Source organism: Lathamus discolor, chromosome 2 (genome assembly GCF_037157495.1).
Source record: "Lathamus discolor isolate bLatDis1 chromosome 2, bLatDis1.hap1, whole genome shotgun sequence".
Taxonomy (NCBI): Eukaryota; Metazoa; Chordata; class Aves; order Psittaciformes; family Psittacidae; genus Lathamus; species Lathamus discolor.
The window spans coordinates 57,441,774-57,463,520 of NC_088885.1; the positions used below are offsets into that span (position 1 = coordinate 57,441,774).

Sequence of the window (21,747 nt, forward strand, 5' to 3'; positions counted from 1 at the left end):
ACTGAAAAAAACTGAGCGTTATGGAGTTGTAATAGGTGAGAACAAAACCCAAGGACCCCTCTACATTGTCACCATTGGAGACATACCTTTGGGGGTGATGGTAATGGTGCTCTTGTCATCTCTGGACTCGCAGGAGTATTCTCCCTCATCCTCAGCCCGGATCCCTGTTATTGTCAGGGTTCTCTTGACCCCCTCCTCATGAATCTGGAAACGCTTGCTGGGCTTGATCTCTGCTTTGTTCCTGCGCCACACCACTCTCCCTTTGGCATGGCTCACATCACAGGTCAAAGTGACACTGCCTCCAATCTCTGCATTAACAGCTTCAAGCTTTTTGACAAACTTCACTGGGATTTCTGAGATCCAGAAGAAGGAAAAATGATGAGAAAGGAAAAAGATACTAAATGTGATCTAAGAAACTGGTTCCAGCCAGGTTGAAAAAAAATAAAATAAACAACCCAGAAGATTTTGGGGGATCAGGGTAGGCAGAAACAAACCAGAAAGGTTTAAATTTAGGAAGATTCCTTTAGCATAGTATTTTAATATGACTATAATTATGTAAAGCAAGAACAGTGTCTAAAAACATGGCTAGGTATTGCCTTTCTTATCTTTTACCTGATGAGACCATGTGGTGCTTTATATCAGAGCCTGATTTGCCTGACTGAAAATCTGTACAGATGCATAAGCCCCAGCCACCTTTGCCTCTTCCATCACTGGAGACAGAGCCAATGGACTCAGACAAATCAGGGTGTGATTTCTATCCTCTGGAAGGGACACTTTAAGAGATCATGACCTATTAGAAACTATGTTTCTTCAATGACTCCAAAGGGAGCTGAGGGAATGCTCTCAACTGCTGACAACTCCAGTATGAGTGTCTGAAGAGAAGAAAGCAGGGCTTTGCTCTGGGACATCACCCCTCTCATCTCCACCCATGGATCAGCTGTACTTCACTCTTCTTGTCAGTTTATAGCCTTAGCCTTGACTAAAGAACAGCGTCCCAGGTGCACCATTCCACGAAAGGAGGAAGATACAATTCAGGTCCAGTTCCCCCTTGTGACTAACTCACACACACAACATCCCTCTAGGTCCTCATCAGCTTTGTCATGCTGGTGAGCAGTGGAGAAGAGCTAAGGCTCTACTATGCCCCAGCTACTGTGGTTAGGAGGAAGAAGAGCAGCGTGATGAGAGTGGAGAGCAGATGCCAGAAGTACCCATCACAGGCTTCCTTGTCACCCTGAGTGGCCAGCAAAGGATAAAAAATGGGTTTTTGGAGCAGAAGAACTTTTCTGGCCTATGGTGGGGCAACCACAGCAGCTGTAACAGCAATTCAAGCCTTAAGGTTGTAACAGTTTTAGAGTTTGTACTTCACCTCTACTCTACCATGAGAGAAGCATAGCTGTTGGACTGGGACATGACCTGTGTAATATTCTCAGCTTACCTTTCACCTGTACTTTGAATTCTTGCTTGTCACTCTTTGTCTGACATGTGTATATGGCAGTGTCTGTGCTCTCAGCCAGGTTCACTGTCAGGGTCCTGGATGCACCCTCACTCTTGATCTCATATTTCTTGTTCGCCTTGATTTCTGTTCCATCCTTGAACCACCTTACTGCAGCAGTTTCAGGAGTTACTGAAGTAGTCAGTGTGATATTTTCATGTTCTTGAACAATGAGAGGCTCCTTCTGGACAACTTTATTTGCAAATTTAGCCTCTGGTTCTAGGAAAGTCATTAAAATAGGAAAATTAACAACTTAAGGATTTGAGCCTTAACACAGCATTTTCCTATTACTCTCTTTTCCTGACTCATAACACCAGCTCATCCGTAATTTGTGATAACCCAGGGAATATGGCTGAATATTTGTGGCTAGTGTAATAATTTGCTGAGGGGGAAGAAAGAAAATAATCTGTCAGGCAACCAAGAGCTTCTGCTTAGAAAAGAAGCGAAGGAAAGGAAATGCAAATATACATTTTATCTACTGCCCCAAAAAACCTTGCTTCTCAGAAGCAAGATGACCTGTATAATTCTTTCCTCTTCCATTTTTAGGATGTTAGATCAACTTAAAAAGAAATATTAATGTGCTAACCTTGAATTTATGGCCTGTTTTCTTTTCTGTTTTCTCTACTGTCTTTCTCTTGGCTTCTTCTCTATCTTGTACAACACTTGGCCACAACACCAAACAGTTTTGGGGTACATACAAGCAGCAGACCAGCTTTACTTACTCAGCTTTCTCACATCTCAATTGCTGCTCTTCAAGATTTCGTACTCATACTTTCAGCTCCCCACCACTGTTAAAAGTTGGGCAACGGGGTGCATGAAGGAGATAAGCAGAAACCTACATAGCATTTCTATAGCCAAAACCAGTAGATTAAAAAGCATGAATTAATGTGTGATGGGGTTCACTGGTGTTGCTCCAAGGAAAATGATGGTTGCACTATGGCCATTGGGTAGGGAATATCCAGCTTTCTTCTGAGCCATACGGATTTCTTCTTAGAGCCTCAAAGTGAATACTCACCAGTTGGTTCTACCTTGAAAGTCAGCTTCTGGCCTGCAGCCTCACAGATGTATTCTCCAGCATCTTTCTTCTCCAGCTGCCCTATGACAAGGCGCCGGGTTTTGCCAACAGATTCTATTTTGAATTTCCTGGAGGTAATGAGCAGTTTTCCATCCTTGAACCATTTCACTTCAGTTGCATCCTGTGCTACCTCACAGCTGAGGGTGGCACTTTCTGTCAGGACAGCATTAACCTCCTTCTGGACTTGTTCCTGGTTTATAAATGCAGGCTTGGGCTCTGAATGTAGAAAGGAAGAAAATATTGACTGAGGAATTCAAATGAATTCAATCTTACAGATTTCTTGGCTTGGAAATATTGGAAAATATTTAGATTGGAAAATATTTAGATTGCCGCTTTCCAAAACTAATTACCTTCACTGGGCAATATTTACCCTTCTGTGAAAATAGGGAAGAGTCAAGGAAGGCAAAGAACCAAAAGGGTCCTTGACATCAACACAGAACTATTGGCTTCTGGAACAGATTCTTCATGGTCTTTTCCACTGTCACAACGTGACTGTCAAAACGACAAAGGAAATATTATCTCCCTGCAAGTGCTCAGGCAGGTTTCATGATCATGGCTGGCAAGGTAACCAAGACTGTTGCAACATCAACACTCCTTTTAGTATCACACACTTGAAACAGTTTGGGCACCTTGTGAATACTGTTCCAAAGCACAGTTGCTGAGAATCTCTCATGACAAAGGGATATTTAGCACCTGGCAGAAATAGTAGGGCATCTCAGAAGGCTGAGACCTCAAACAGACAACAGCCCAAATTCGTAAAAGGTGCTGAGTTTTCAACCCATCTCGAGGCATGCTGCTGCCAAAACTGTAAATGACAAAACATATTCCAGCCTCTCAGATTTAAGAAATGGGATGAGCAGTCTAACAGGAAAAGGATTTTCGAATGGCTGTTTCCTTTTAAGAAGTTCAGTGCATAAGAATAACCTTTTGGGATCCCAGAAATGGGAGAAATATGAATAATATATTGATTATTATTTCTATTATATTTATATCTGTGGTTATTATTATAAACAGAGAGTGAGATAGCCTTTGTGTTATACTAAAGCCAAATATTCCCACTTCTAGAAATCCAGACAATAAGGTACGGAAAGTAAGATGGTGTCTCAGCTCTACAGGCTGAAACAAGGCCCTGATTATTCCAAATGTGTCATGTTGTAATAGTTATTACTCTATAATATTCTTCTGTAATTCAGACAAAGTGAGTCTCACCTGTGACATCGATCTTGAAGGTCAGCTTCTGGCCAGCAGCCTCGCAGGTGTACTCCCCAGCATCTTTCTTCTCCAGCTGACCCACCACCAGGCAACGCGATTTGCCCTCCGACTCCACCTTGAACTTCTTGCTGGACGTGATCAGCTTCCCCTCCTTGTACCATTTCACATCGGTCTTCTCCTGAGCCACCTCACAGCTCAGCGTGGCGTTTTCTGATAGCGCAGCCTTCACCTCTTTCTGCACCTTCTCCTTGTTTGTAAATACAACTTCTGGCTCTGAAAAGAGAGAGGAAATCAGTGTCTCCAAGATACAATGTTGCCTAATCCCCTTATTGTGGGTTACAGGTAACACTGGAAACCAAGCCTGTGATTTGACAATGAACATCCAAAGCTACTGGAAGAACATGCAAACCATTATGCGCTGGGGTTTGAGTGGCTTTTTGTTTGTTTGACTGATTGTTTTTTTTTAAAGCTTTTTGTTGCTTTGTCACAAATCACACAAAGATTAGTTTATAAACATCAGTTAGCTAGAAGATCACCTGGATGGTTCATAAGAGCATTGTATGGCAGGATCCAGTCAAGACAGGAAAAGTTTTGGTTGAAGTTGAACGCAGTATAATGTATTTTTAGAGGCAAGAGCTGTCCTATGCTGTCTCACAGAACTGTATTGTTGGCTTCTTTGGTTCTAAATAGCAGCCTCTGTTGTCTCTTAGGTCATTTTGTTAAGTGAGAAGGGTGCTAGACCAGGACTGACATGTTCAGGTCTATGTTAATACTCCTTACTGTGTGACCTTGAAAAAAGCTCAGCTCATGTTACATCCAAATGTTGAAATTCCTTTTGCTCTCTAGAAGACACATTACTCATCCAGCTTAGAAAGAGGATCAGGAGGTAGAGAGGGAATTAGAAAGCTGAATCTATACTACCACTCTACAGCCCCAGTAGAGTTATGCATCTTGAATGAATTTCCACAACAAATTCTTTCCCTAATTGCCATTTGCCTGACACCTTAAAGAACTTAGCATCTATCAAGTCTTATTGCCACATCTTTCCCTCAGGCCAAGAGAAAGAAAAACAGTACAGACATTGAGCAGACACCTAGTCACTCTCCACTGTGACCCTGCTCTAAAATGCACTGAGAATCAGCGGCAGTGCAGGTTTGTTCTCATTGCACCAACATGTGAGGATGGAGATGTGCAATCAGTGAGTCCTTTTACATAGCCCTTTTCCTACAGTGATGAGTAGCTCCCAAGAATGCAATTCCCTGTTTGTTTTATAAAGTTTTATATACACACATGCATACATACATAAGAAGAGAACAGTAACTACTTGACAGATTTCCACATTATAGCTAGGCCATCCAATGGTGGTCTCCAAAAATATGAAAAGTAAAAGGAAAAAACCTCATGAAATAATACTAATTTTTCTAAATATCCTAGAAATGGTAATGATGGGCCAAAGAATCTCCTCTCACCTGTGACATCGATCTTGAAGGTCAGCTTCTGGCCAGCAGCCTCGCAGGTGTACTCCCCAGCATCTTTCTTCTCCAGCTGACCCACCACCAGGCGACGCGATTTGCCCTCCGACTCCACCTTGAACTTCTTGCTGGACGTGATCAGCTTCCCCTCCTTGTACCATTTCACATCGGTCTTCTCCTGAGCCACCTCACAGCTCAGCGTGGCGTCTTCTGATAGCGCAGCTTTCACCTCTTTCTGCACCTTCTCCTTGTTTGTAAATACAACTTCTGGCTCTGAAAAGAGAGAGAAAATCAGAGTTTCTTGAAACATGATGTTTCCCAATCCTCTTACCTTGAGTTACAGGTAATACTACATATAAAGCTATTGGAAGAACATTAAAACTATTTTGGTGAGTGCTTTTTTTTTTTTGGGGGGGGGGGGAGAGAAGAGGGTAAGTGGTGGTGGTTGGTTTTCAAAGCTTTTCTTTGTGTATTGTTTTGGTGAGTGCAGACCCTGGACTGACACCCTACCGCTCTCCACTGTGCCCCTGCCCTGCTCTGAAATTCACTGAAAATCACCTGCGCTGCAGACTTGTTCTGGTTGCACCAGCATGTGGGGATTGAGAAGTGCAATCTTTCCTGTTCATGGTCCAGTTGCTTTAGAGATGCATAGCCTCTTAAGTTTAACCAGGATGGATCGCCGTCTTAAATATTTTATATTGTTTTACATAGAAGATATATAATAATATATTTTTTTCCTAAATATTCTAGAAGCAGGAAGGCCAGGCCAGACAATCTTCTCCCACCTGTGACAGTGATCTTGAAGGTCAGTTTCTGGCCAGCAGCCTCGCAGGTGTACTCCCCAGCATCTTTCTTCTCCAGCTGACCCACCACCAGGCGACGCGATTTGCCCTCCGACTCCACCTTGAACTTCTTGCTGGACGTGATCAGCTTGCCCTCCTTGTACCATTTCACATCGGTCTTCTCCTGGGTCACCTCACAGCTCAGCATGGCGTCTTCTGTTAGCACAGCTTTCACCTCTTTCTTCAGTTTGTCTTTGTTGATAAACGCATCTTCTGCTTCTGTGAGGAGGGACAAGGAATTTAAGAATCACAGGTTTGTTCAGGCTATCCAAAACACTCACAGTCAAATGCAAAATCCTGATTACAAGACCTTCCAGCAGCTCTGTCATTTTGGAATGGTCTTACACACAGCTAAGATACACTCAGATAGGACACAGTTCTCTCCACAGTCTAGGGCTGTGCCTCAGAATTTCTAAGGAAAATGAATCAATGCCCCAGGAGTTAAGGTTCTTCCAACCCCCATGCATCCATAAGAAATCTGACTTTTTGTTCCTTGATGTAATGCACAAATAAGCAACCATTCTCATCTGCCGTAGGGACCCACATATAGCCTTGCCCACTCTTGGGACTTCTTGAGAATGACTCCAGATCTATTTTCCTACACATGCAGGAGATGACCATAAATCCTTATAAATCACAACAGCATATGTAAATTTGTCTATATTGTCTTTACTGGGAAATCAGAAGACAACATGGACTGTTGAGTGCATGAAGATGTCTAGCCATAGGCATCTGTGTGACAGTGGATGCATGCAAGCTGGATGCCTGACAAACCTCAATACTTAATATCCAGGCTGCACAGTCCTTGGAGCCCGGACAGTGATTCAGTATTGCGTGTTGTAAACAAAAGTCATGGACTGCTCTGTGATGAGAGCCAACTTGTCCTCTCACCTGTGACATCGATCTTGAAGGTCAGCTTCTGGCCAGCAGCCTCGCAGGTGTACTCCCCAGCATCTTTCTTCTCCAGCTGACCCACCACCAGGCGACGCAATTTGCCCTCCGACTCCACCTTGAACTTCTTGCTGGATGTGATCAGCTTGCCCTCCTTGTACCATTTCACATCGGTCTTCTCCTGAGCCACCTCACAGCTCAGCGTGGCGTCTTCTGATAGCGCAGCTTTCACCTCTTTCTGCACCTTCTCCTTGTTTGTAAATACAACTTCTGGCTCTGAAAAGAGTGAGAAAATCAGAGTTTCTTGAAAACATGATGTTTCCCAATCTTCTTACCTTGACTTACAGGTAATACTACATATAAAGCTATTGGAAGAACATTAAAACTATTTTGGTGAGTGCTTTTTTGGGGGGAAAGAGAAAGGGGTAAGTGGTGGCGGTTGGTTTTCAAAGCATTTTCTTTGTGTATTGTTTTGGTGAGTGCAGACCCTGGACTGACACCCTACTGCTCTCCACCGTGCCCCTGCCCTGCTCTGAAATTCACTGAAAATCACCTGCACTGCAGACTTGTTCTGGTTGCACCAGCATGTGGGGATTGAGCAGTGCAATCAACACTTTCCTATTCATGGTCCTGTTGCTTTAAAGATGCATAGCCCCTTAAGTTTAACCAGGATGGATTGCCCGTCTTAAATATTTTATATTGTTTTACATAGAAGATACATAATAATTTTATTTTTTTTCCCTAAATATTCTAGAAGCAGGAAGGCCAGGCCAGACAATCTTCTCCCACCTGTGACAGTGATCTTGAAGGTCAGCTTCTGGCCAGCAGCCTCGCAGGTGTACTCCCCAGCATCTTTCTTCTCCAGCTGACCCACCACCAGGCGACGCGATTTGCCCTCCGACTCCACCTTGAACTTCTTGCTGGACGTGATCAGCTTCCCCTCCTTGTACCATTTCACATCGGTCTTCTCCTGAGCCACCTCACAGCTCAGCGTGGCGTCTTCTGATAGCGCAGCTTTCACCTCTTTTTGTACCTTCTCCTTGTTGACAAATGCATCTTCTGCTTCTGAAATAGGAAACATCAGGGAAAAAATACGCAAGATAAAAATCGCTTGCAACAAGAAGATATTACATGTATTTTGTGTCAGCATTCCTGTAAGTAACATTGCTTTACAGTTTCTTTATCACACAGAACAACGCACCCCCAAAACATAGTACATATAATTATCATACCTCTCTTTGACTAGTCTTCATGAACAGCTTGAGCACCTCATTTCTTATTTCTTATAATGAAGACAAAGATAAAAATCCCTCCTGTTTTTATGGTATTTCTACACCCCACATTTAGAGGTAGTTAAATATATCACAATTATGAATTGCCATCTTCACTATCACATTATTTACAGGAATTTATATCTACTATTTTGGATCAAGACTGGGTGTTGCTCAGAAAATATCTTCTAATTCAATCTTCCAAATCTAACAAAGGTTTCTCCATAATATGGAGAAATACTTGGGCTACATTGTACATAAAACATCCATATAAAATTTGAAGTATACTTTTCTTTCCTCAGAAACCTGATTTTTCAGAAAACTGGCCATAGGGAATCTTCTTTTAATACTGAACACAAGCAACAAGAATGAAGTGTTAAAAATCATTTTCTTCCACAGTACCACTTAGAACTTCTATCTCAACCAGTATAGTCGGCATCAAAAGGATATCTTGTGTAATTAGTATTTAGTTAGGCATATGCATTGAAAAGATTCAGTTGTCACCTTGCTATGTCAGACTGATAAATTGCATCTTTTAGCATTTACTGTAATGGTTTTCCTTTTGCCAACAACTGGTGTGATCACTGTTAGCTTTTATATCAGCATTCATTTGACATGGGAGAGGACAAAGAGACTCTAAATAAATTGTCTGCCATATTTTGTTCCACTGATGTACTGCACAAGAAATATAAAATATTTTTGATATGCCTATATGATGGATATCACATAACAACAAGCATCCAGGAGTTAGCAGAGGTGCCTTATCTGATTTAGTATTGCATTTGATCACTGAAGTCCATGACGTCAGTGCTACAGAATCACAAATTCCAAAGATAAACTCACTAGCAAGTGTATGGCCACTGCCATTCAGTTGCAGCGCAGTAATAAAAGATAATTCATACATCCAGCTTCTGGATGGGTTACCTGGTTACCTGGTTAACATGGGTCTGGGTTACCTGGTTAACATGACCTGGGAGGCTCTTTGTTCTCCCTGATAGTCATGATGAACCCCTTCTATAACCTGTGCTACAGCCTTCCTCCCCACAGTCACTCTCTGCAGCCTCCTAATGTCAGTATTTTCTCCTCCTTGATGACTTTCTCCTCTGCATACCATCTCTATCATGTCTGTACCCTGGCAGCAGCTGTCTGGGAGGGTAAGGAGTAGGAGTAAGTCCAGGTCAGGTTCCTACACTACTGATCATGGCACTACATACAGTCCCGGGAGCCACATCACAGGCTTGCCATCAATAAAACACAGTCCACGCAGAGATGTCCTGCAGGGAGCAAGCCAAAGCAGGAACACAATTTATATGCTTTAAATTTGAGCTTCTCTGCTTATATTGGCTGTAGAAAGGGTGTGAGGAGAGACTATTGTCATTAAGGTGCCATTAACTAGGCAGTGCACATGGCCTGTGCTGGGTGATGCAAAATTTCTTAAAGGCATCTACCAGTCCATTGCAGATTAAGCAGCATTTTGGTACGTAAAAGGGCTTGAGCACACACCACGGTTTGTATTCAAAACTGGTTGCAAAAATATAAACATTTTAACTTCCATCTACAGCTTGGACACTAAATACGCAGAGTGCACTAAACAAGTAAAACTGGTCTGTTTGAATGGGGGCTGTATTTAGAATTTTATGTTAGCAGGACGGGAGTATGCCATATGGGTTGCTTACTTTTCCTCTTCATTCTTGCCCTTTAATATAAACCATTATTTTAGGGATAGGAAATATGACTAAAACTTTCAATAAGCTTATAAAGTGACTTACACTAGCCAGCAATTTGTCTTATAAACTTATTTTAAAGTTAAGCAAGTTGTCAGTGTGGATGACATTCCCAACTTCTGTTGAAACTGGTTAGTGAAGTTACACTGAAATTGAGGAAAGCCATTTTCAGGACACAGAGTTTTTGCCAACTTCAAATCAGAATTTCACTGCATACCATGAATCTTGAAATAACAAGATTTCAGGATCAGCTCTTGGCTACATGTCTAGCCCTGTCCCAAGATGTGTATCAACTGGTTCTTTTTGTATTAAGGCAAAAATTTAGGGCCCCATGCCAGTATTAAACATTGAGCATCTAACCTTCAAGTGGTCCTTAAATATGGAAAGTTTTGAGCTACTAGTGGAGCCCTGGAGTACAAGAACCCTGAAAAGCTTTCTGAGTGCAATGGTAACAGGATAAATTAAGACCCAGAAAGGCACTGCACTTTGGGATAATCTGGTAAGATAAGGATTTCTGCAGCAAAAGAGCTGGGCACTCAGAGTACTCATAATCCCTCCTGACTTTCACACCAGATCATTTTCCAGTGAGTGCAGGACTTGCATGTCATGTTACAGTTGTACACAGGAGAAATACAGCAACGGTAGCTAGGCAAGCACTCTCCACTTACAACAGAGGGGAAGGTGTTACCTTACCCTGCTCAGTCATGAAGTCATCTGTTTTGAAAAAGAACTGAAAACCTTTGGTTTCTGAGGCAGACAGCTAAGAATAGCCCCCAAGTAGAGGAATTTACTGTAAAAGCACTAAATTTCTATGGGGTTTTTTTTTGACTACACCTCTGCAGTAATGTATGAACTGGTTTCAGCAGCTGAGCGCGAGCTTGTCATTAACAGAAAAAACTGGTATAAGCCCATGTTACGTTTTCTCTGAAAGATGCCTCTCACATCTAGCCTTACCTTAATCCATCCTTCACTGAAACTGGCAGTTCCCTGTGCCAAAAGTATGAGCTACAGAATTCATGATAAAGAGTCAGTGCCCCAACTCACACCCTCTGTATACCACTCAGAGTGAGGATGCATAACATCTGATGGTTTGCAATATATGCTATGGGGAGAAGCAGAGCTTTACGCTATAGCAGCAGTTGCACATTGCACATAAGAAAGCGAAGGAGGAGGATGCCCCAAGGCAGTGGGAGAGCAGTATAGCTTTTACCAGGGGACAGCACTTGAGCTATGCCCTGAAGCAATGGCTTCAGGTCCGCAGCAAGGCTGCAAACAGGAAAGTCAATAGACTCCCAACACAGTTGCTCTTCTACATAGCTGATAAAATGCCAGACCTCTGTCAGCATTGTGTGTTGTATGCTGTAAGAAAGCAGAGGAGAAAATAGATTCCCTGTTCTGATTTGTAATGCTAACAGAGAGGCATTTGGCTGCAAAGGCAGTGAAGCATTACGAATATGAATAAAACAAAACATAACCAAACCCTTTCCTATTATCCAGTTCAGAAATGATCACTCAGAATGTACCAAATACATACATGGCTGCCTGGAGCCTGAGATAACATTTACTGAACCTCTTGCAAAACAAACTGACACCAAAGAAACCTCTAGTGTGGTCAAAGAACAACCTCAATATTAAATTCTCAGACTCAAATCATGTTTTTAATCATGGGGAAATGCAAATACAAATAAACACTCCTGCACTTGTGAATGGTCATTACAGGTGTAGACACTGCAATGAACAGTCATCACCTTTGGTTCAGCAGGTATGTGTGGTGCAGCTGACGCCAAATTTCAAGGCTTATACACTAGTATCAAGTCCAAAACATTCTCAATGCAGCCACAATAAATTAGGGGTCTTGCAAACAATACTGTTTAAGTAGCACTTGGCAGACAAGTATTTTCACCAGTACTCTTAGCCTTACAAACCACAACTGGGTATCCAAGGACAGATAAAAAAAAAGGTAGAGGAAAATCTGGGGGAAATGTTGTTAAATACAAAGCATAGTTCAAGCTGCATAGATCTGTATCCGCTTCTGTCCATCATCCATAAAAGTTTCATGCTGCATGGAGTTATGAGGCTGTGCTCACACCTGTGTTTGCACAGCCAGACTGGAATAATTGAAGCAATTCTCTGTTTTCGGAAGTAGGACATTGTGTAGAAAAAAGATGAAACAAAAAGGGAATAATACAATGACTTTCAAGGAAGACTAACAAGAGGAGGCATACCAATAGTGATAATCAGATTGGAAGAGTTCCTGTAACACAGTGACCTCTAATGAAAAATCTTTATTCACTGTCTGAGCCTAAGAAGATTAACAGAGAGGTGAGGAGCTAGTAACAGAATACCTGCATGTAGCCTCTGCCCAGTCCTACACAACCTCACTGAAAGAGTAGATTAGACCAACAAAGAACTTTAACAGTATTTCTAATATTTGGCAGGGGAAAAAAAAGGAGAAACACCCAGACACACACAAAAAGGAAATGAAATATCAACCGAAACATGTCTCCCACCTGTGACAGTGATCTTGAAGGTCAGCTTCTGGCCAGCAGCCTCGCAGGTGTACTCCCCAGCATCTTTCTTCTCCAGCTGACCCACCACCAGGCGACGCGATTTGCCCTCCGACTCCACCTTGAACTTCTTGCTGGACGTGATCAGCTTCCCCTCCTTGTACCATTTCACATCAGTCTTCTCCTGGGCTACCTCGCAGCTCAGCGTGGCGTTTTCTGTTAGCGCAGCTTTCACCTCTTTCTTCAGTTTGTCTTTGTTGATAAACGCATCTTCTGCTTCTGTGGGGTGGAAGAAGGAATCTGAAAACCACAGGCGTGTTTACATTGTCCAAAGTGCACAAAGCCAAATGAAAACCATGCCACCTTCCACAGCTCTGTTATATTGGAATGCTCTCACCCACAGCTAAGATACAGTCAGACAGGACACAGTCTCTGTACCACCTGAGGACAACACATCAGCCATTTCTGAGGAAAATTAATCAATGCCCCAGGAGTTAAGGTTCTTCCCTTCCCCACAAGAAATCTGACTCTTTGTTTCTTAATGCAATACACAAATAAGCACCCAATCTCATCTGCCACACAGACCCAGATGTAAGCCTTACACACTCTAGGTACTTCTTGAGAATGACTCCAGATCTATTTTCCTACACATGCAGGAGATGGCCATAAATCATTATAAATCACAACAGCATATGTAAATTTGTCTATATTGTCCTTACTGGGAACACAGAAAACAACAAGGACTGCCGAGTGGGAATGACCTCACAGATGAAGACATCTAGCCATAGGCTTCTGTGTGACCGTGGATGCATGCAAGCTGGCTGCCTGACAAACCTCACTACTCAATGATGAGGCCCTGGAGTCTAGAGAGTGATTCATTTTGCTCTGTAGTAAATGAAAGTCATGGACCACTCTGTGACGAGAACCAACATGTCTCCCACCTGTGACAGTGATCTTGAAGGTCAGCTTCTGGCCAGCAGCCTCGCAGGTGTACTCCCCAGCATCTTTCTTCTCCAGCTGACCCACCACCAGGCGACGCGATTTGCCCTCCGACTCCACCTTGAACTTCTTGCTGGACGTGATCAGCTTCCCCTCCTTGTACCATTTCACATCGGTCTTCTCCTGAGCCACCTCACAGCTCAGCGTGGCGTCTTCTGATAGCGCAGCTTTCACCTCTTTTTGTACCTTGTCCTTGTTTGTAAACACATCTTCTGTCTCTGTAAGAAAGCCACAATAGCCACACATAGCTTTTTTGCAGTTGTCTTCTCAGTGCTTAGTAAAGCTCCCCATATTTCACTATACTTGTCCTGACAAGTAGCATCATGATGGCCCATCAAGAACAGAAAGCACTCTATTTTTTTGGTAGGATGTGAATAGGTGTATAGGAATTCTGGGATAAAGTTAAAAATCTCTGTTTGAGCACAGGTTTGAACCTAGGACTTCCAGCACCAATACATAGTGCCTGAATCCTCCTCCATTTTCTCTCTTTTTCTCTTCCTATGTCTCTCTAAGCTTCTGGTGAATTAGAGCACAACAGCTCTCATATCCTCATATGCAGGAACCATTGCTCTTTTTCTGCCTATTTGAGACACTTGAATTCAGTCATTCTCCATCTAAACAGAGCTCTTCAAACATCTCTTTTCCTGGACTTCTGTTATGACCTTACACTGGGATCCTGCAGGTTTTCTGCAGACACACCAGCTAATTGTGAGAGATGCAAAAGTTATTATTGTTGCCCACAATTTTTTTTTGTGGTTACAACTAGTCATGGGTGCAAAAGTGTGTGTATAAAATGTTGATATGACAGTTGGCCTAAAAATCAAGTTCTACAGCTGAAATATTTCATCACAAAGAGGTTGTGAGATGATCCTCTGATTGTAAGATACTACCCCAATGAATATTCCTTTATCCTTGGCATTTCTATCATTTTCTCACCTCTGACTTTGACTTGGAATGTTGTTCTGTCATCCTTCGTTTCACAGGTATAGCTCCCTTGGTCTTGCTGTGTCACCTTCTGGATGATGAGCTTGCGGTGTGTCCCCTGGGAGACAATTGTTGTCCTCTGGTCCTGCTTCACCTCCCTTTGATCCTTCTTCCATACCACGGCTCCACTCGCAGCGGACACCTCACACGCCAGCTCAAGGTTGTCAGAAGTATTGACTGATATTTCTGGGGTTGTTTTGGGCTTGTTGACAAAATTAACAGCTTCATCTGGAAAGAAAAAGAGAAAGATGAATTCAGGCTTATCAGCACCAAGTTAAGATACAGTAATTACTGGTCATTATTTCATTGCAAGTCCCACTTGGGTGATCAAATTTCACCTCTGGAGATACAAATGTACTTACATGCACATGATCCTACTGCAACATAACTAAGACAGAGTGTTAACAGCTATGGCAATAAATGGTGTTCATGAGTCAGAAAAGTCTTTCCTGAGGTACAGCAGTGTAGAAGTGATGAGGAGCCTTTAAATGTTTCTGAGTGCATTCCTGCAGCCCCATGTTCACAATATCAGTGCCACTGAACTAATTCTTCCCTAGCCTGGATCAGGGCACACATGGGATAATCTCATTGCCATGATGTTCTCCAGCTTCACGAGGACTAAGTTAATATATGAGCTAACAGTGTCACGTCTTTCTGCTGAAACTGGTCTTCACAGTAGAGAACTCACAACTGCTCACAGCTCGTATAGCTCAAGCGGAAGTGGTTCCTGCTTTGACACCTCAGCTCAAGCTCTGCTGACTGCACAGACTGGTGGCCACACATATGAGCTGTGCTCACACAGTGTGCACCATGTATGCAGCAACAGTACAGCATTTTTATCAATTCAGGTTTTTTGCAAGCATATTCATAGAGATAAAAGCAAAGGTAACTAAGTAAGTGGAGACAGGCACCTTGCATGTAAAATGTGAGCAAACCTATTAAACATACCTTGTCCTCTAAGCTAACAAGCAGTATCTGATGAGCATGTCAGGTTTTTCATGCCCTTCATTCCATTGAGGCAGCCCTTGCCTGAAGAGCAAGCTAATGGCTGTCAGCTATAACCAACCTGAGCTTAGTATTGCATTTCTTTTAGCAGCAACTGTTGCTTTCAGTCACTGGGTATCCCAAGGACAATTGCTATGCTACACCCATGCCAGGCACATCTGTGGCATCAGAGAACAAATATCTCATTAAAAATGATAAGCGTTAGGACTGATCTATTTAAAAAATTAGATGACCAAAGAAGGGTGGTCCATCCAGAATCCTGCTGTTCAAGAGTAGTAGGATAACTCATCACCATAAAGACAGAGTACTTCCCTGCCGTAAGACCATCCCCTGACTGTGCAGCATTGCTTCTTATCTCTTGAAAATGTTTATGGTGACATGTGAAACAAGTTGCCCTAGCTAAGGTTTTGTTGACAGGTTGTAACTTTATCCTTGTTCATCGGAAAGTTATTGGGGGCACACAGTGATTTAGCAGATACCAGTTTTCTTTGCCTGAGCCACGTAATGTTTCATCGTAGGTGAGATTCACCTAACCTGCACATGGTCATCACAAAGTTAGGTATCCAGCCTCAGGTAGTCATGCAGGCTTTCTCTGTATTGATGTTCATACAAAGGCAGGTCCAGAATAGGTTTTAAATCCATCTTAGATAGCTCTCATAGGACAGTATAGATTAGATTACATAAATTTCTCTTGGGGGTCAGTTCAGACTGGTTGGCTCTTTTAGACCAGTTTTTCAAAGGGTAAAGTCAGGAATTATGAATTACACTCAAAGAGAAATTGCATAATGTTGGATTCTCAACCAAAAAAGAACAGGAAATGAGATGCAGAGTGAATACCTGAGGCTCCAGACATTAACCCACTTTTAGAAGTAAGGTTTCCCCTAGGCTATGCAAATTGAATCAGCTGAATTTCTCAGATATAGAATTTCACAGATAAATTCTTGTGTCATTTGATACTCTGGCTCCGTCCTGGACTGGAACGCATCAGTGACAAACATTTTTCTCTAGGCTTGACCTGACAGCCACGTGCTTTAACACGTGCTTCACGTTGATGGGCATGTGCCATGAACTAACAGCTTCACTTACAGTACCACAGGGAGATGTCTCAGAGATCACAGTGTCCTTTAGGAACAGCTGGAGATGCTTAACTCTCAGAATCAGGAGTTAAACTTGTCAAAAGAGCACTTTCACAGTAAGATTTTAGGACTACCTCAGACAGGAGGTTCAAAGCTGATACACACTTTGAGATAGAAGAATAAAGGCCGAATGTGGCTTTCAGCCTGTTCAGCCAGCGTGGTGTTTGAGTCATGATTCCTGACATAGTAAAAGCTTATGCTGGCTTAAATACACAACAGCATTGTTATATTATGTGCCCATATTACGAGTCTGCATAAGGACCACACTAAGGGTCAGCCTCTGAAATAGAGCTGTGCAGTCTTGGCCCCAAAATCCAGCAATTTACAAGGTATGACAAGTATAATGAACAAAGTCCTGAGTTTCTAACATAGACTCGGATCCCATACTTGCATCACAGACTTACCTGAGACTTTTAAATCAAAAGTAAGAGTGTCATCTCCAATTTTGCATGTGTATGTTCCTTCATCTTCTTTCGTCACAGCTGATGCCACGAGCTTATGCAGTTTTCCTTTATCTTCCACAGTGAATTTCTTGCTGGCTGTGATTTCTTTGCCATTTTTGTACCACTTAACCATGACGTTGGCCTCAGAGGTCTCAGAAACCAATTCAACCTGTTTTCCAGTGATGGCCCTGATAACTCCTCCACTTTTCTCTTTGTTTATGAAGCTTGCAAATGCTAAAACAAAATATAGATGCATAGCACTGGTAAATAATTGGGGGGGGACATTAGTAAATATGTACACTTACATATACGTTAGGTATTAATTTATCATAAGACCAAATGTGCATGTTTAATTATGGATCCAATTACTAGATTCTAATTCAGAGCAGACTTTATAAACCATATATCTGATTATCACATGTCCAAAAGCCAGAGCACATAGACAACTAGAGGTTGCGTGAAGAGGCAATAAAGCTCTAAGCAAAAGGCTTAAAGAAAATATCTGAAAGGTGAGGAAAGAAGTGAAACAGGCAGACTGGAGGGAAAGCAATGAAGGTTATTCAATCATTATATTGTAACCACCTGGCAAAGAAATTGACTCTAAAAGAAGCTAAAATATAATCTAGATATGTTAAATTAAAAATCTATTTAGATATCACATAGGGCTGAAATGAAAAGCAATTTCTTCCTGGAAATTAACTGGAGCGAAGGTAAACAATAAATCTGGCACCATACTAACATGTAGTGAAATAATCAAGCCACCAATTGCTTCAAAGCACAGATTGAAAAAGCCACCAATACCCTAGCTAAAAACATCTTTTCCATGTGACTCCTTGTAAAAAGGGAGTCTCCATCTTCTTTGTAGCCACCTTTTAAATACAGGAATGTGATGATAAGGCTTCTCCTGAGCCTTCTTTTCCATAGGCTGAACAAACACAGCTCTTTTGGCCTTTCCTCATACAGCTGCCCAGTCCTTGGATCATCTCTGTGGGTCTTCTATGAACCTTCCCCAGTCTTTCCACATCTTTTTTGCTTAGTGAGGACCAAAACTGAACACAGTATTCCAGGTGTGTACTGACAAGTGCCTAGTAGAGTACCGCTCCGTTAGCATTACTATAACTTCGCCCACAGGTTAAAAGTTTGTGGATGAAGAAGAGAGTGATAGGTTCATCCATGCACCTTTCACTTCCTCAGGAAAATAGAGTGAAAAATACAACCACAGCAGCCTGAAGGAGCCTTCTCAGATGTCTTGTTTTAATGCAGGAGGTCATGTGTTGGGGGATGCCTGGCACGTGAAGTCTCATGGCAGTGGAGGGACCGCAGTGATAAATGGCAAGTGCATTTTCTAGCAGGGCTCATTTGGGCAGGAGGCCCAGCAAGTGACACACCTCTGGCCATGGCTTGGCACGGTGGCCTCTCGGCAGCCACATGATGCTCATGAGCCAGACACAGCTGACCTGCTCATCAAATGATTCACCAGCTAGCCGTGTCTGATTTACAGGAGGAACAGATAAAAAGGTGGCAATGCTGAAATGCAAAATAATGGAACAGCATTTGTGAGCCTCATCCTGCAAGGATGAGAAGCATCAAAGCTGATTCTCCAGGAATCAAGCTACAAACAGCAGTTGTTTAAGTTACAGCTTGTCAACACAGATTTTAAAATGATGGCATCGATTACTCATTTTGTGGTCACATTACAGTGAAAAGTACATGGAAATGTCCAACCGCTAATTCAATTAAATCTGTGGGTAGACCTGCCAGCACGAAAAATGATCCTAAAGAGGCAGAAAGAGTGAGAGGAAAACCAAAATGAAGAGAAGCTGCCAAGCATAGACAGCACTTCCTCCACCGATTTAGTCACACTTTTGAATTATTTTTTTCAGCTCTTTTGAGTTTGCTTTCTGAGAGTAACCAAGTGTCCTGGTTTTGAGCAGCAGCAGTCATTTTTCTCCTTCTTCGGAGCTAGTACAGTGCTGTGTTTTGATCTTTTGGCCTTGGAGCAGTGGTGATGGCGCCGATGTTTTCAGTTGCTGCTCGAATGTTTGGTGTGGCCAAGGACTTTCTGAGCCTCATGCTCTGCCAGGGAGGAGGGGAGGCTGGGAGGGAGCAGAGACAGGACACCTGACCCAAACTGACCAAAGAGGTATTCCATACCACAGCACGTCATGCCCAGGATGTAACGGGGAGTTACCCGGAAGGGTTGGGACTGCAGGGTTGGAGGAGGTATCGGTCGGTGCTTGGCTGGGGGGAGTGAGGCGAGTTATCGGTCGGCTGGTGTTGAGGTGTTGTATTCTTTCCTCTTGTTATTTCCTTTATCATTATTATTATTGGTGGTAGCAGCAGTGGTTTGTGTTATACCTTAGTTACTAAACTGTTCTTATCTCAACCCGTGGGAGTTGCATTCTTTTCGATTCTCCTCTCCGTCCCTCCAGGAGCAGGGGGAGGGCAAGAAGGGGGGGAGTGAGTAAACGAGGTTTGTGGTTGGGTTTAAACCACGACACCAAGTAAGCTGTCAAACGTAATACACACAGATTACTCCGAGGCTTTGTTCTTTCCACAGAGACCAAGGAGTGCGAGAAGCCAGCAGAATACAATGATGAAGCACCTCATGCTTACTCAGTATATAAACAGTGTGATCATTGATGGGAAGAGGGTGAGGTATGGTATGGAACACAGAAATCAAATGGCTTTCCGAAGTGAACTTGCCAATTCAAAGCAAAATTGCTACAGAACTCACCCCAAATGATGTCTGACAACAGGCTAGACTGACCTGAAGTCAGGTTGTACACTGTGAACCTCAGCCAATATCCAGATGATACCCATGAGGAAGGGTTTAAAGACACACTAGGGCTTTTCAGCCAAAATCTGGTCCCATTCAAGGCAGACAAAACTCATATGAGCTAGTTCACAAAAGCTTGCACATATGGGAAGGCTTGTAAGAGGGAAGCTTAATGCTGTGGTTTCAGGGTAAAAAGGTTCAAAACTCCATGTTTTGCTCTGGGAATGAAGTGCCCACGAGATAGATAGCAGGCAATCTGGATGGAATGGACTGCCATGAAAGCAAAAACAGATGAACAACAGGGCAGCTCTAAAAACAGCACTGGTTCAAATCTAACAAGCAGGAAACATTAAAAGAAAATTATATTTTGCTATTTATACAGCCTTCCATCTGAACACTTTGCACACAACAATCATAAAAATCTTGAATTGTCTGGATTGGAAGAGACCTTAAAGCTCATCCAGTTCTACCCTCCTGCCATGGGCAGGGACACCTTCCACTAGACCAGGTTGCTCCAAGCCCTGTCCAACCTGGCCTTGAACACTGCCAGGGATGGGCAGTCACAGCTTCTCTGGGCAACCTGTGCCAGGGCCTCACCAACCTCACAGGGAAGAACTTCTGCCTCAGATCTCATCTAAATCTGGGAAGATATTTGCCACAAAACCACAAAAATTGAAAAAATAACAAAAAAAAAAAAAAAGAAAAGAAAAAGTCCCACAATGCCAAGATGATCTTGGTCCATCAGAACTTTAATCAGAGCTGAACTAGCTCTTTAGTCACCTATATCATATCATTATGTAGCCATATATCCGTATCATGTAGCCATATATAGCCATGACTATATATGATGTAGCAAGTATAGGGCAGACATGGCATAATGTACATCCTACCCCTCCAGCTGAATTTCTTCACCACAAGAGCACCTTTTCACTGCCCAGCACTCAGTCTCAAGAAGTGACTCCCAAGTTCACAGGGGATATCAAGACACCAATTCTTGTGATCACACAGCTCTTATCACTGAGATAGTACGAGATCTTGCATTCACTCCCAAGTTCCACTCTGGGACAACAGACGCTGTCAAGGCTAGACGTCCAAGGCAGTTCTCACAGCTCCCTGCACTACTTGTTGATCATTTCCTTTCTGTCCCATGATGACTATCAGCCTAGGATAGCAAGAGGCCATTAAAGCAAAGCAGCCCAGACAGTCGCATACCTTCCACTGAAAGCCGATAGAGCATTTTGTCCCCTTCACAGATACACTCGTAATCTCCAGCATCCTCTGCTGCAGTGTTGCGAATTTTCAGGATGTGCTTCTTCCCCACACTTTGGAGTTCGTATTTTTCACTGGCCTTAAGCTCTTTGCCATCCTTCATCCACTTCACAGTAGCGTCTGCGTCCGAAAGCTCAGCCTGAAGTTTGGCTTCCTCCCGCAGCCGAGCAGAGATTTTTTCTACGTCTCTGCTCTTGTTGGTGAATCTCACTGCAGCAGCTGTCAGGAAAAAAGGCTTTGTTATTTCAAGTTGTCTTGAGATAACACATCCCTGATACAAATCTGCTGTAGACTGTGATACCTCTGAAAAAGCATTAGATCCTGTTCCTGCCCTCAAGCCCATGTCAATACTGAGAATTTTTTTCTGGTTCAGGATATTTGATCTGGTTTTATTGCCAGAGTCATTAAGGGGGAATAAATGTACACCTTTCTGCTGAATAATAATACTCTAAACATGCTTCTGCAGGGATTTTCACACAAAGTCAAACACATCCTTCCGCAAGGAATGTCTGTTCACTACCTTTTGCCATGCAGTGTAGGTACATACAGATGTTATCGCCATATCATAGAGGACAGCTGAAGCACCCAGCTCTCAATGCTAAGTCAAGTTACATTATACTAACTTGTGCATCACACACATCTGTGG

General features: G+C 42.8%; 1 protein-coding gene across 1 annotated transcript in view; it reads right to left on the reverse strand.

The window, feature by feature from the left end:
- Positions 1-21,747, reverse strand: part of OBSCN (obscurin, cytoskeletal calmodulin and titin-interacting RhoGEF) — a 185,376-nt gene that overhangs the window by 138,447 nt on the left and 25,182 nt on the right. Inside the window, exons 7-19 of the mRNA XM_065666939.1 lie at positions 21,045-21,320; positions 17,015-17,287; positions 14,422-14,697; positions 13,428-13,703; positions 12,490-12,765; positions 7,774-8,049; positions 6,985-7,260; positions 6,037-6,312; positions 5,249-5,524; positions 3,777-4,052; positions 2,508-2,783; positions 1,436-1,711; positions 87-353 (exon numbers count right to left, since the gene is read on the reverse strand). Of these exons, the coding sequence (XP_065523011.1) occupies positions 87-353; positions 1,436-1,711; positions 2,508-2,783; positions 3,777-4,052; positions 5,249-5,524; positions 6,037-6,312; positions 6,985-7,260; positions 7,774-8,049; positions 12,490-12,765; positions 13,428-13,703; positions 14,422-14,697; positions 17,015-17,287; positions 21,045-21,320 (3,576 nt within the window). The remainder of the gene's footprint in view (positions 1-86; positions 354-1,435; positions 1,712-2,507; positions 2,784-3,776; positions 4,053-5,248; positions 5,525-6,036; positions 6,313-6,984; positions 7,261-7,773; positions 8,050-12,489; positions 12,766-13,427; positions 13,704-14,421; positions 14,698-17,014; positions 17,288-21,044; positions 21,321-21,747) is intronic.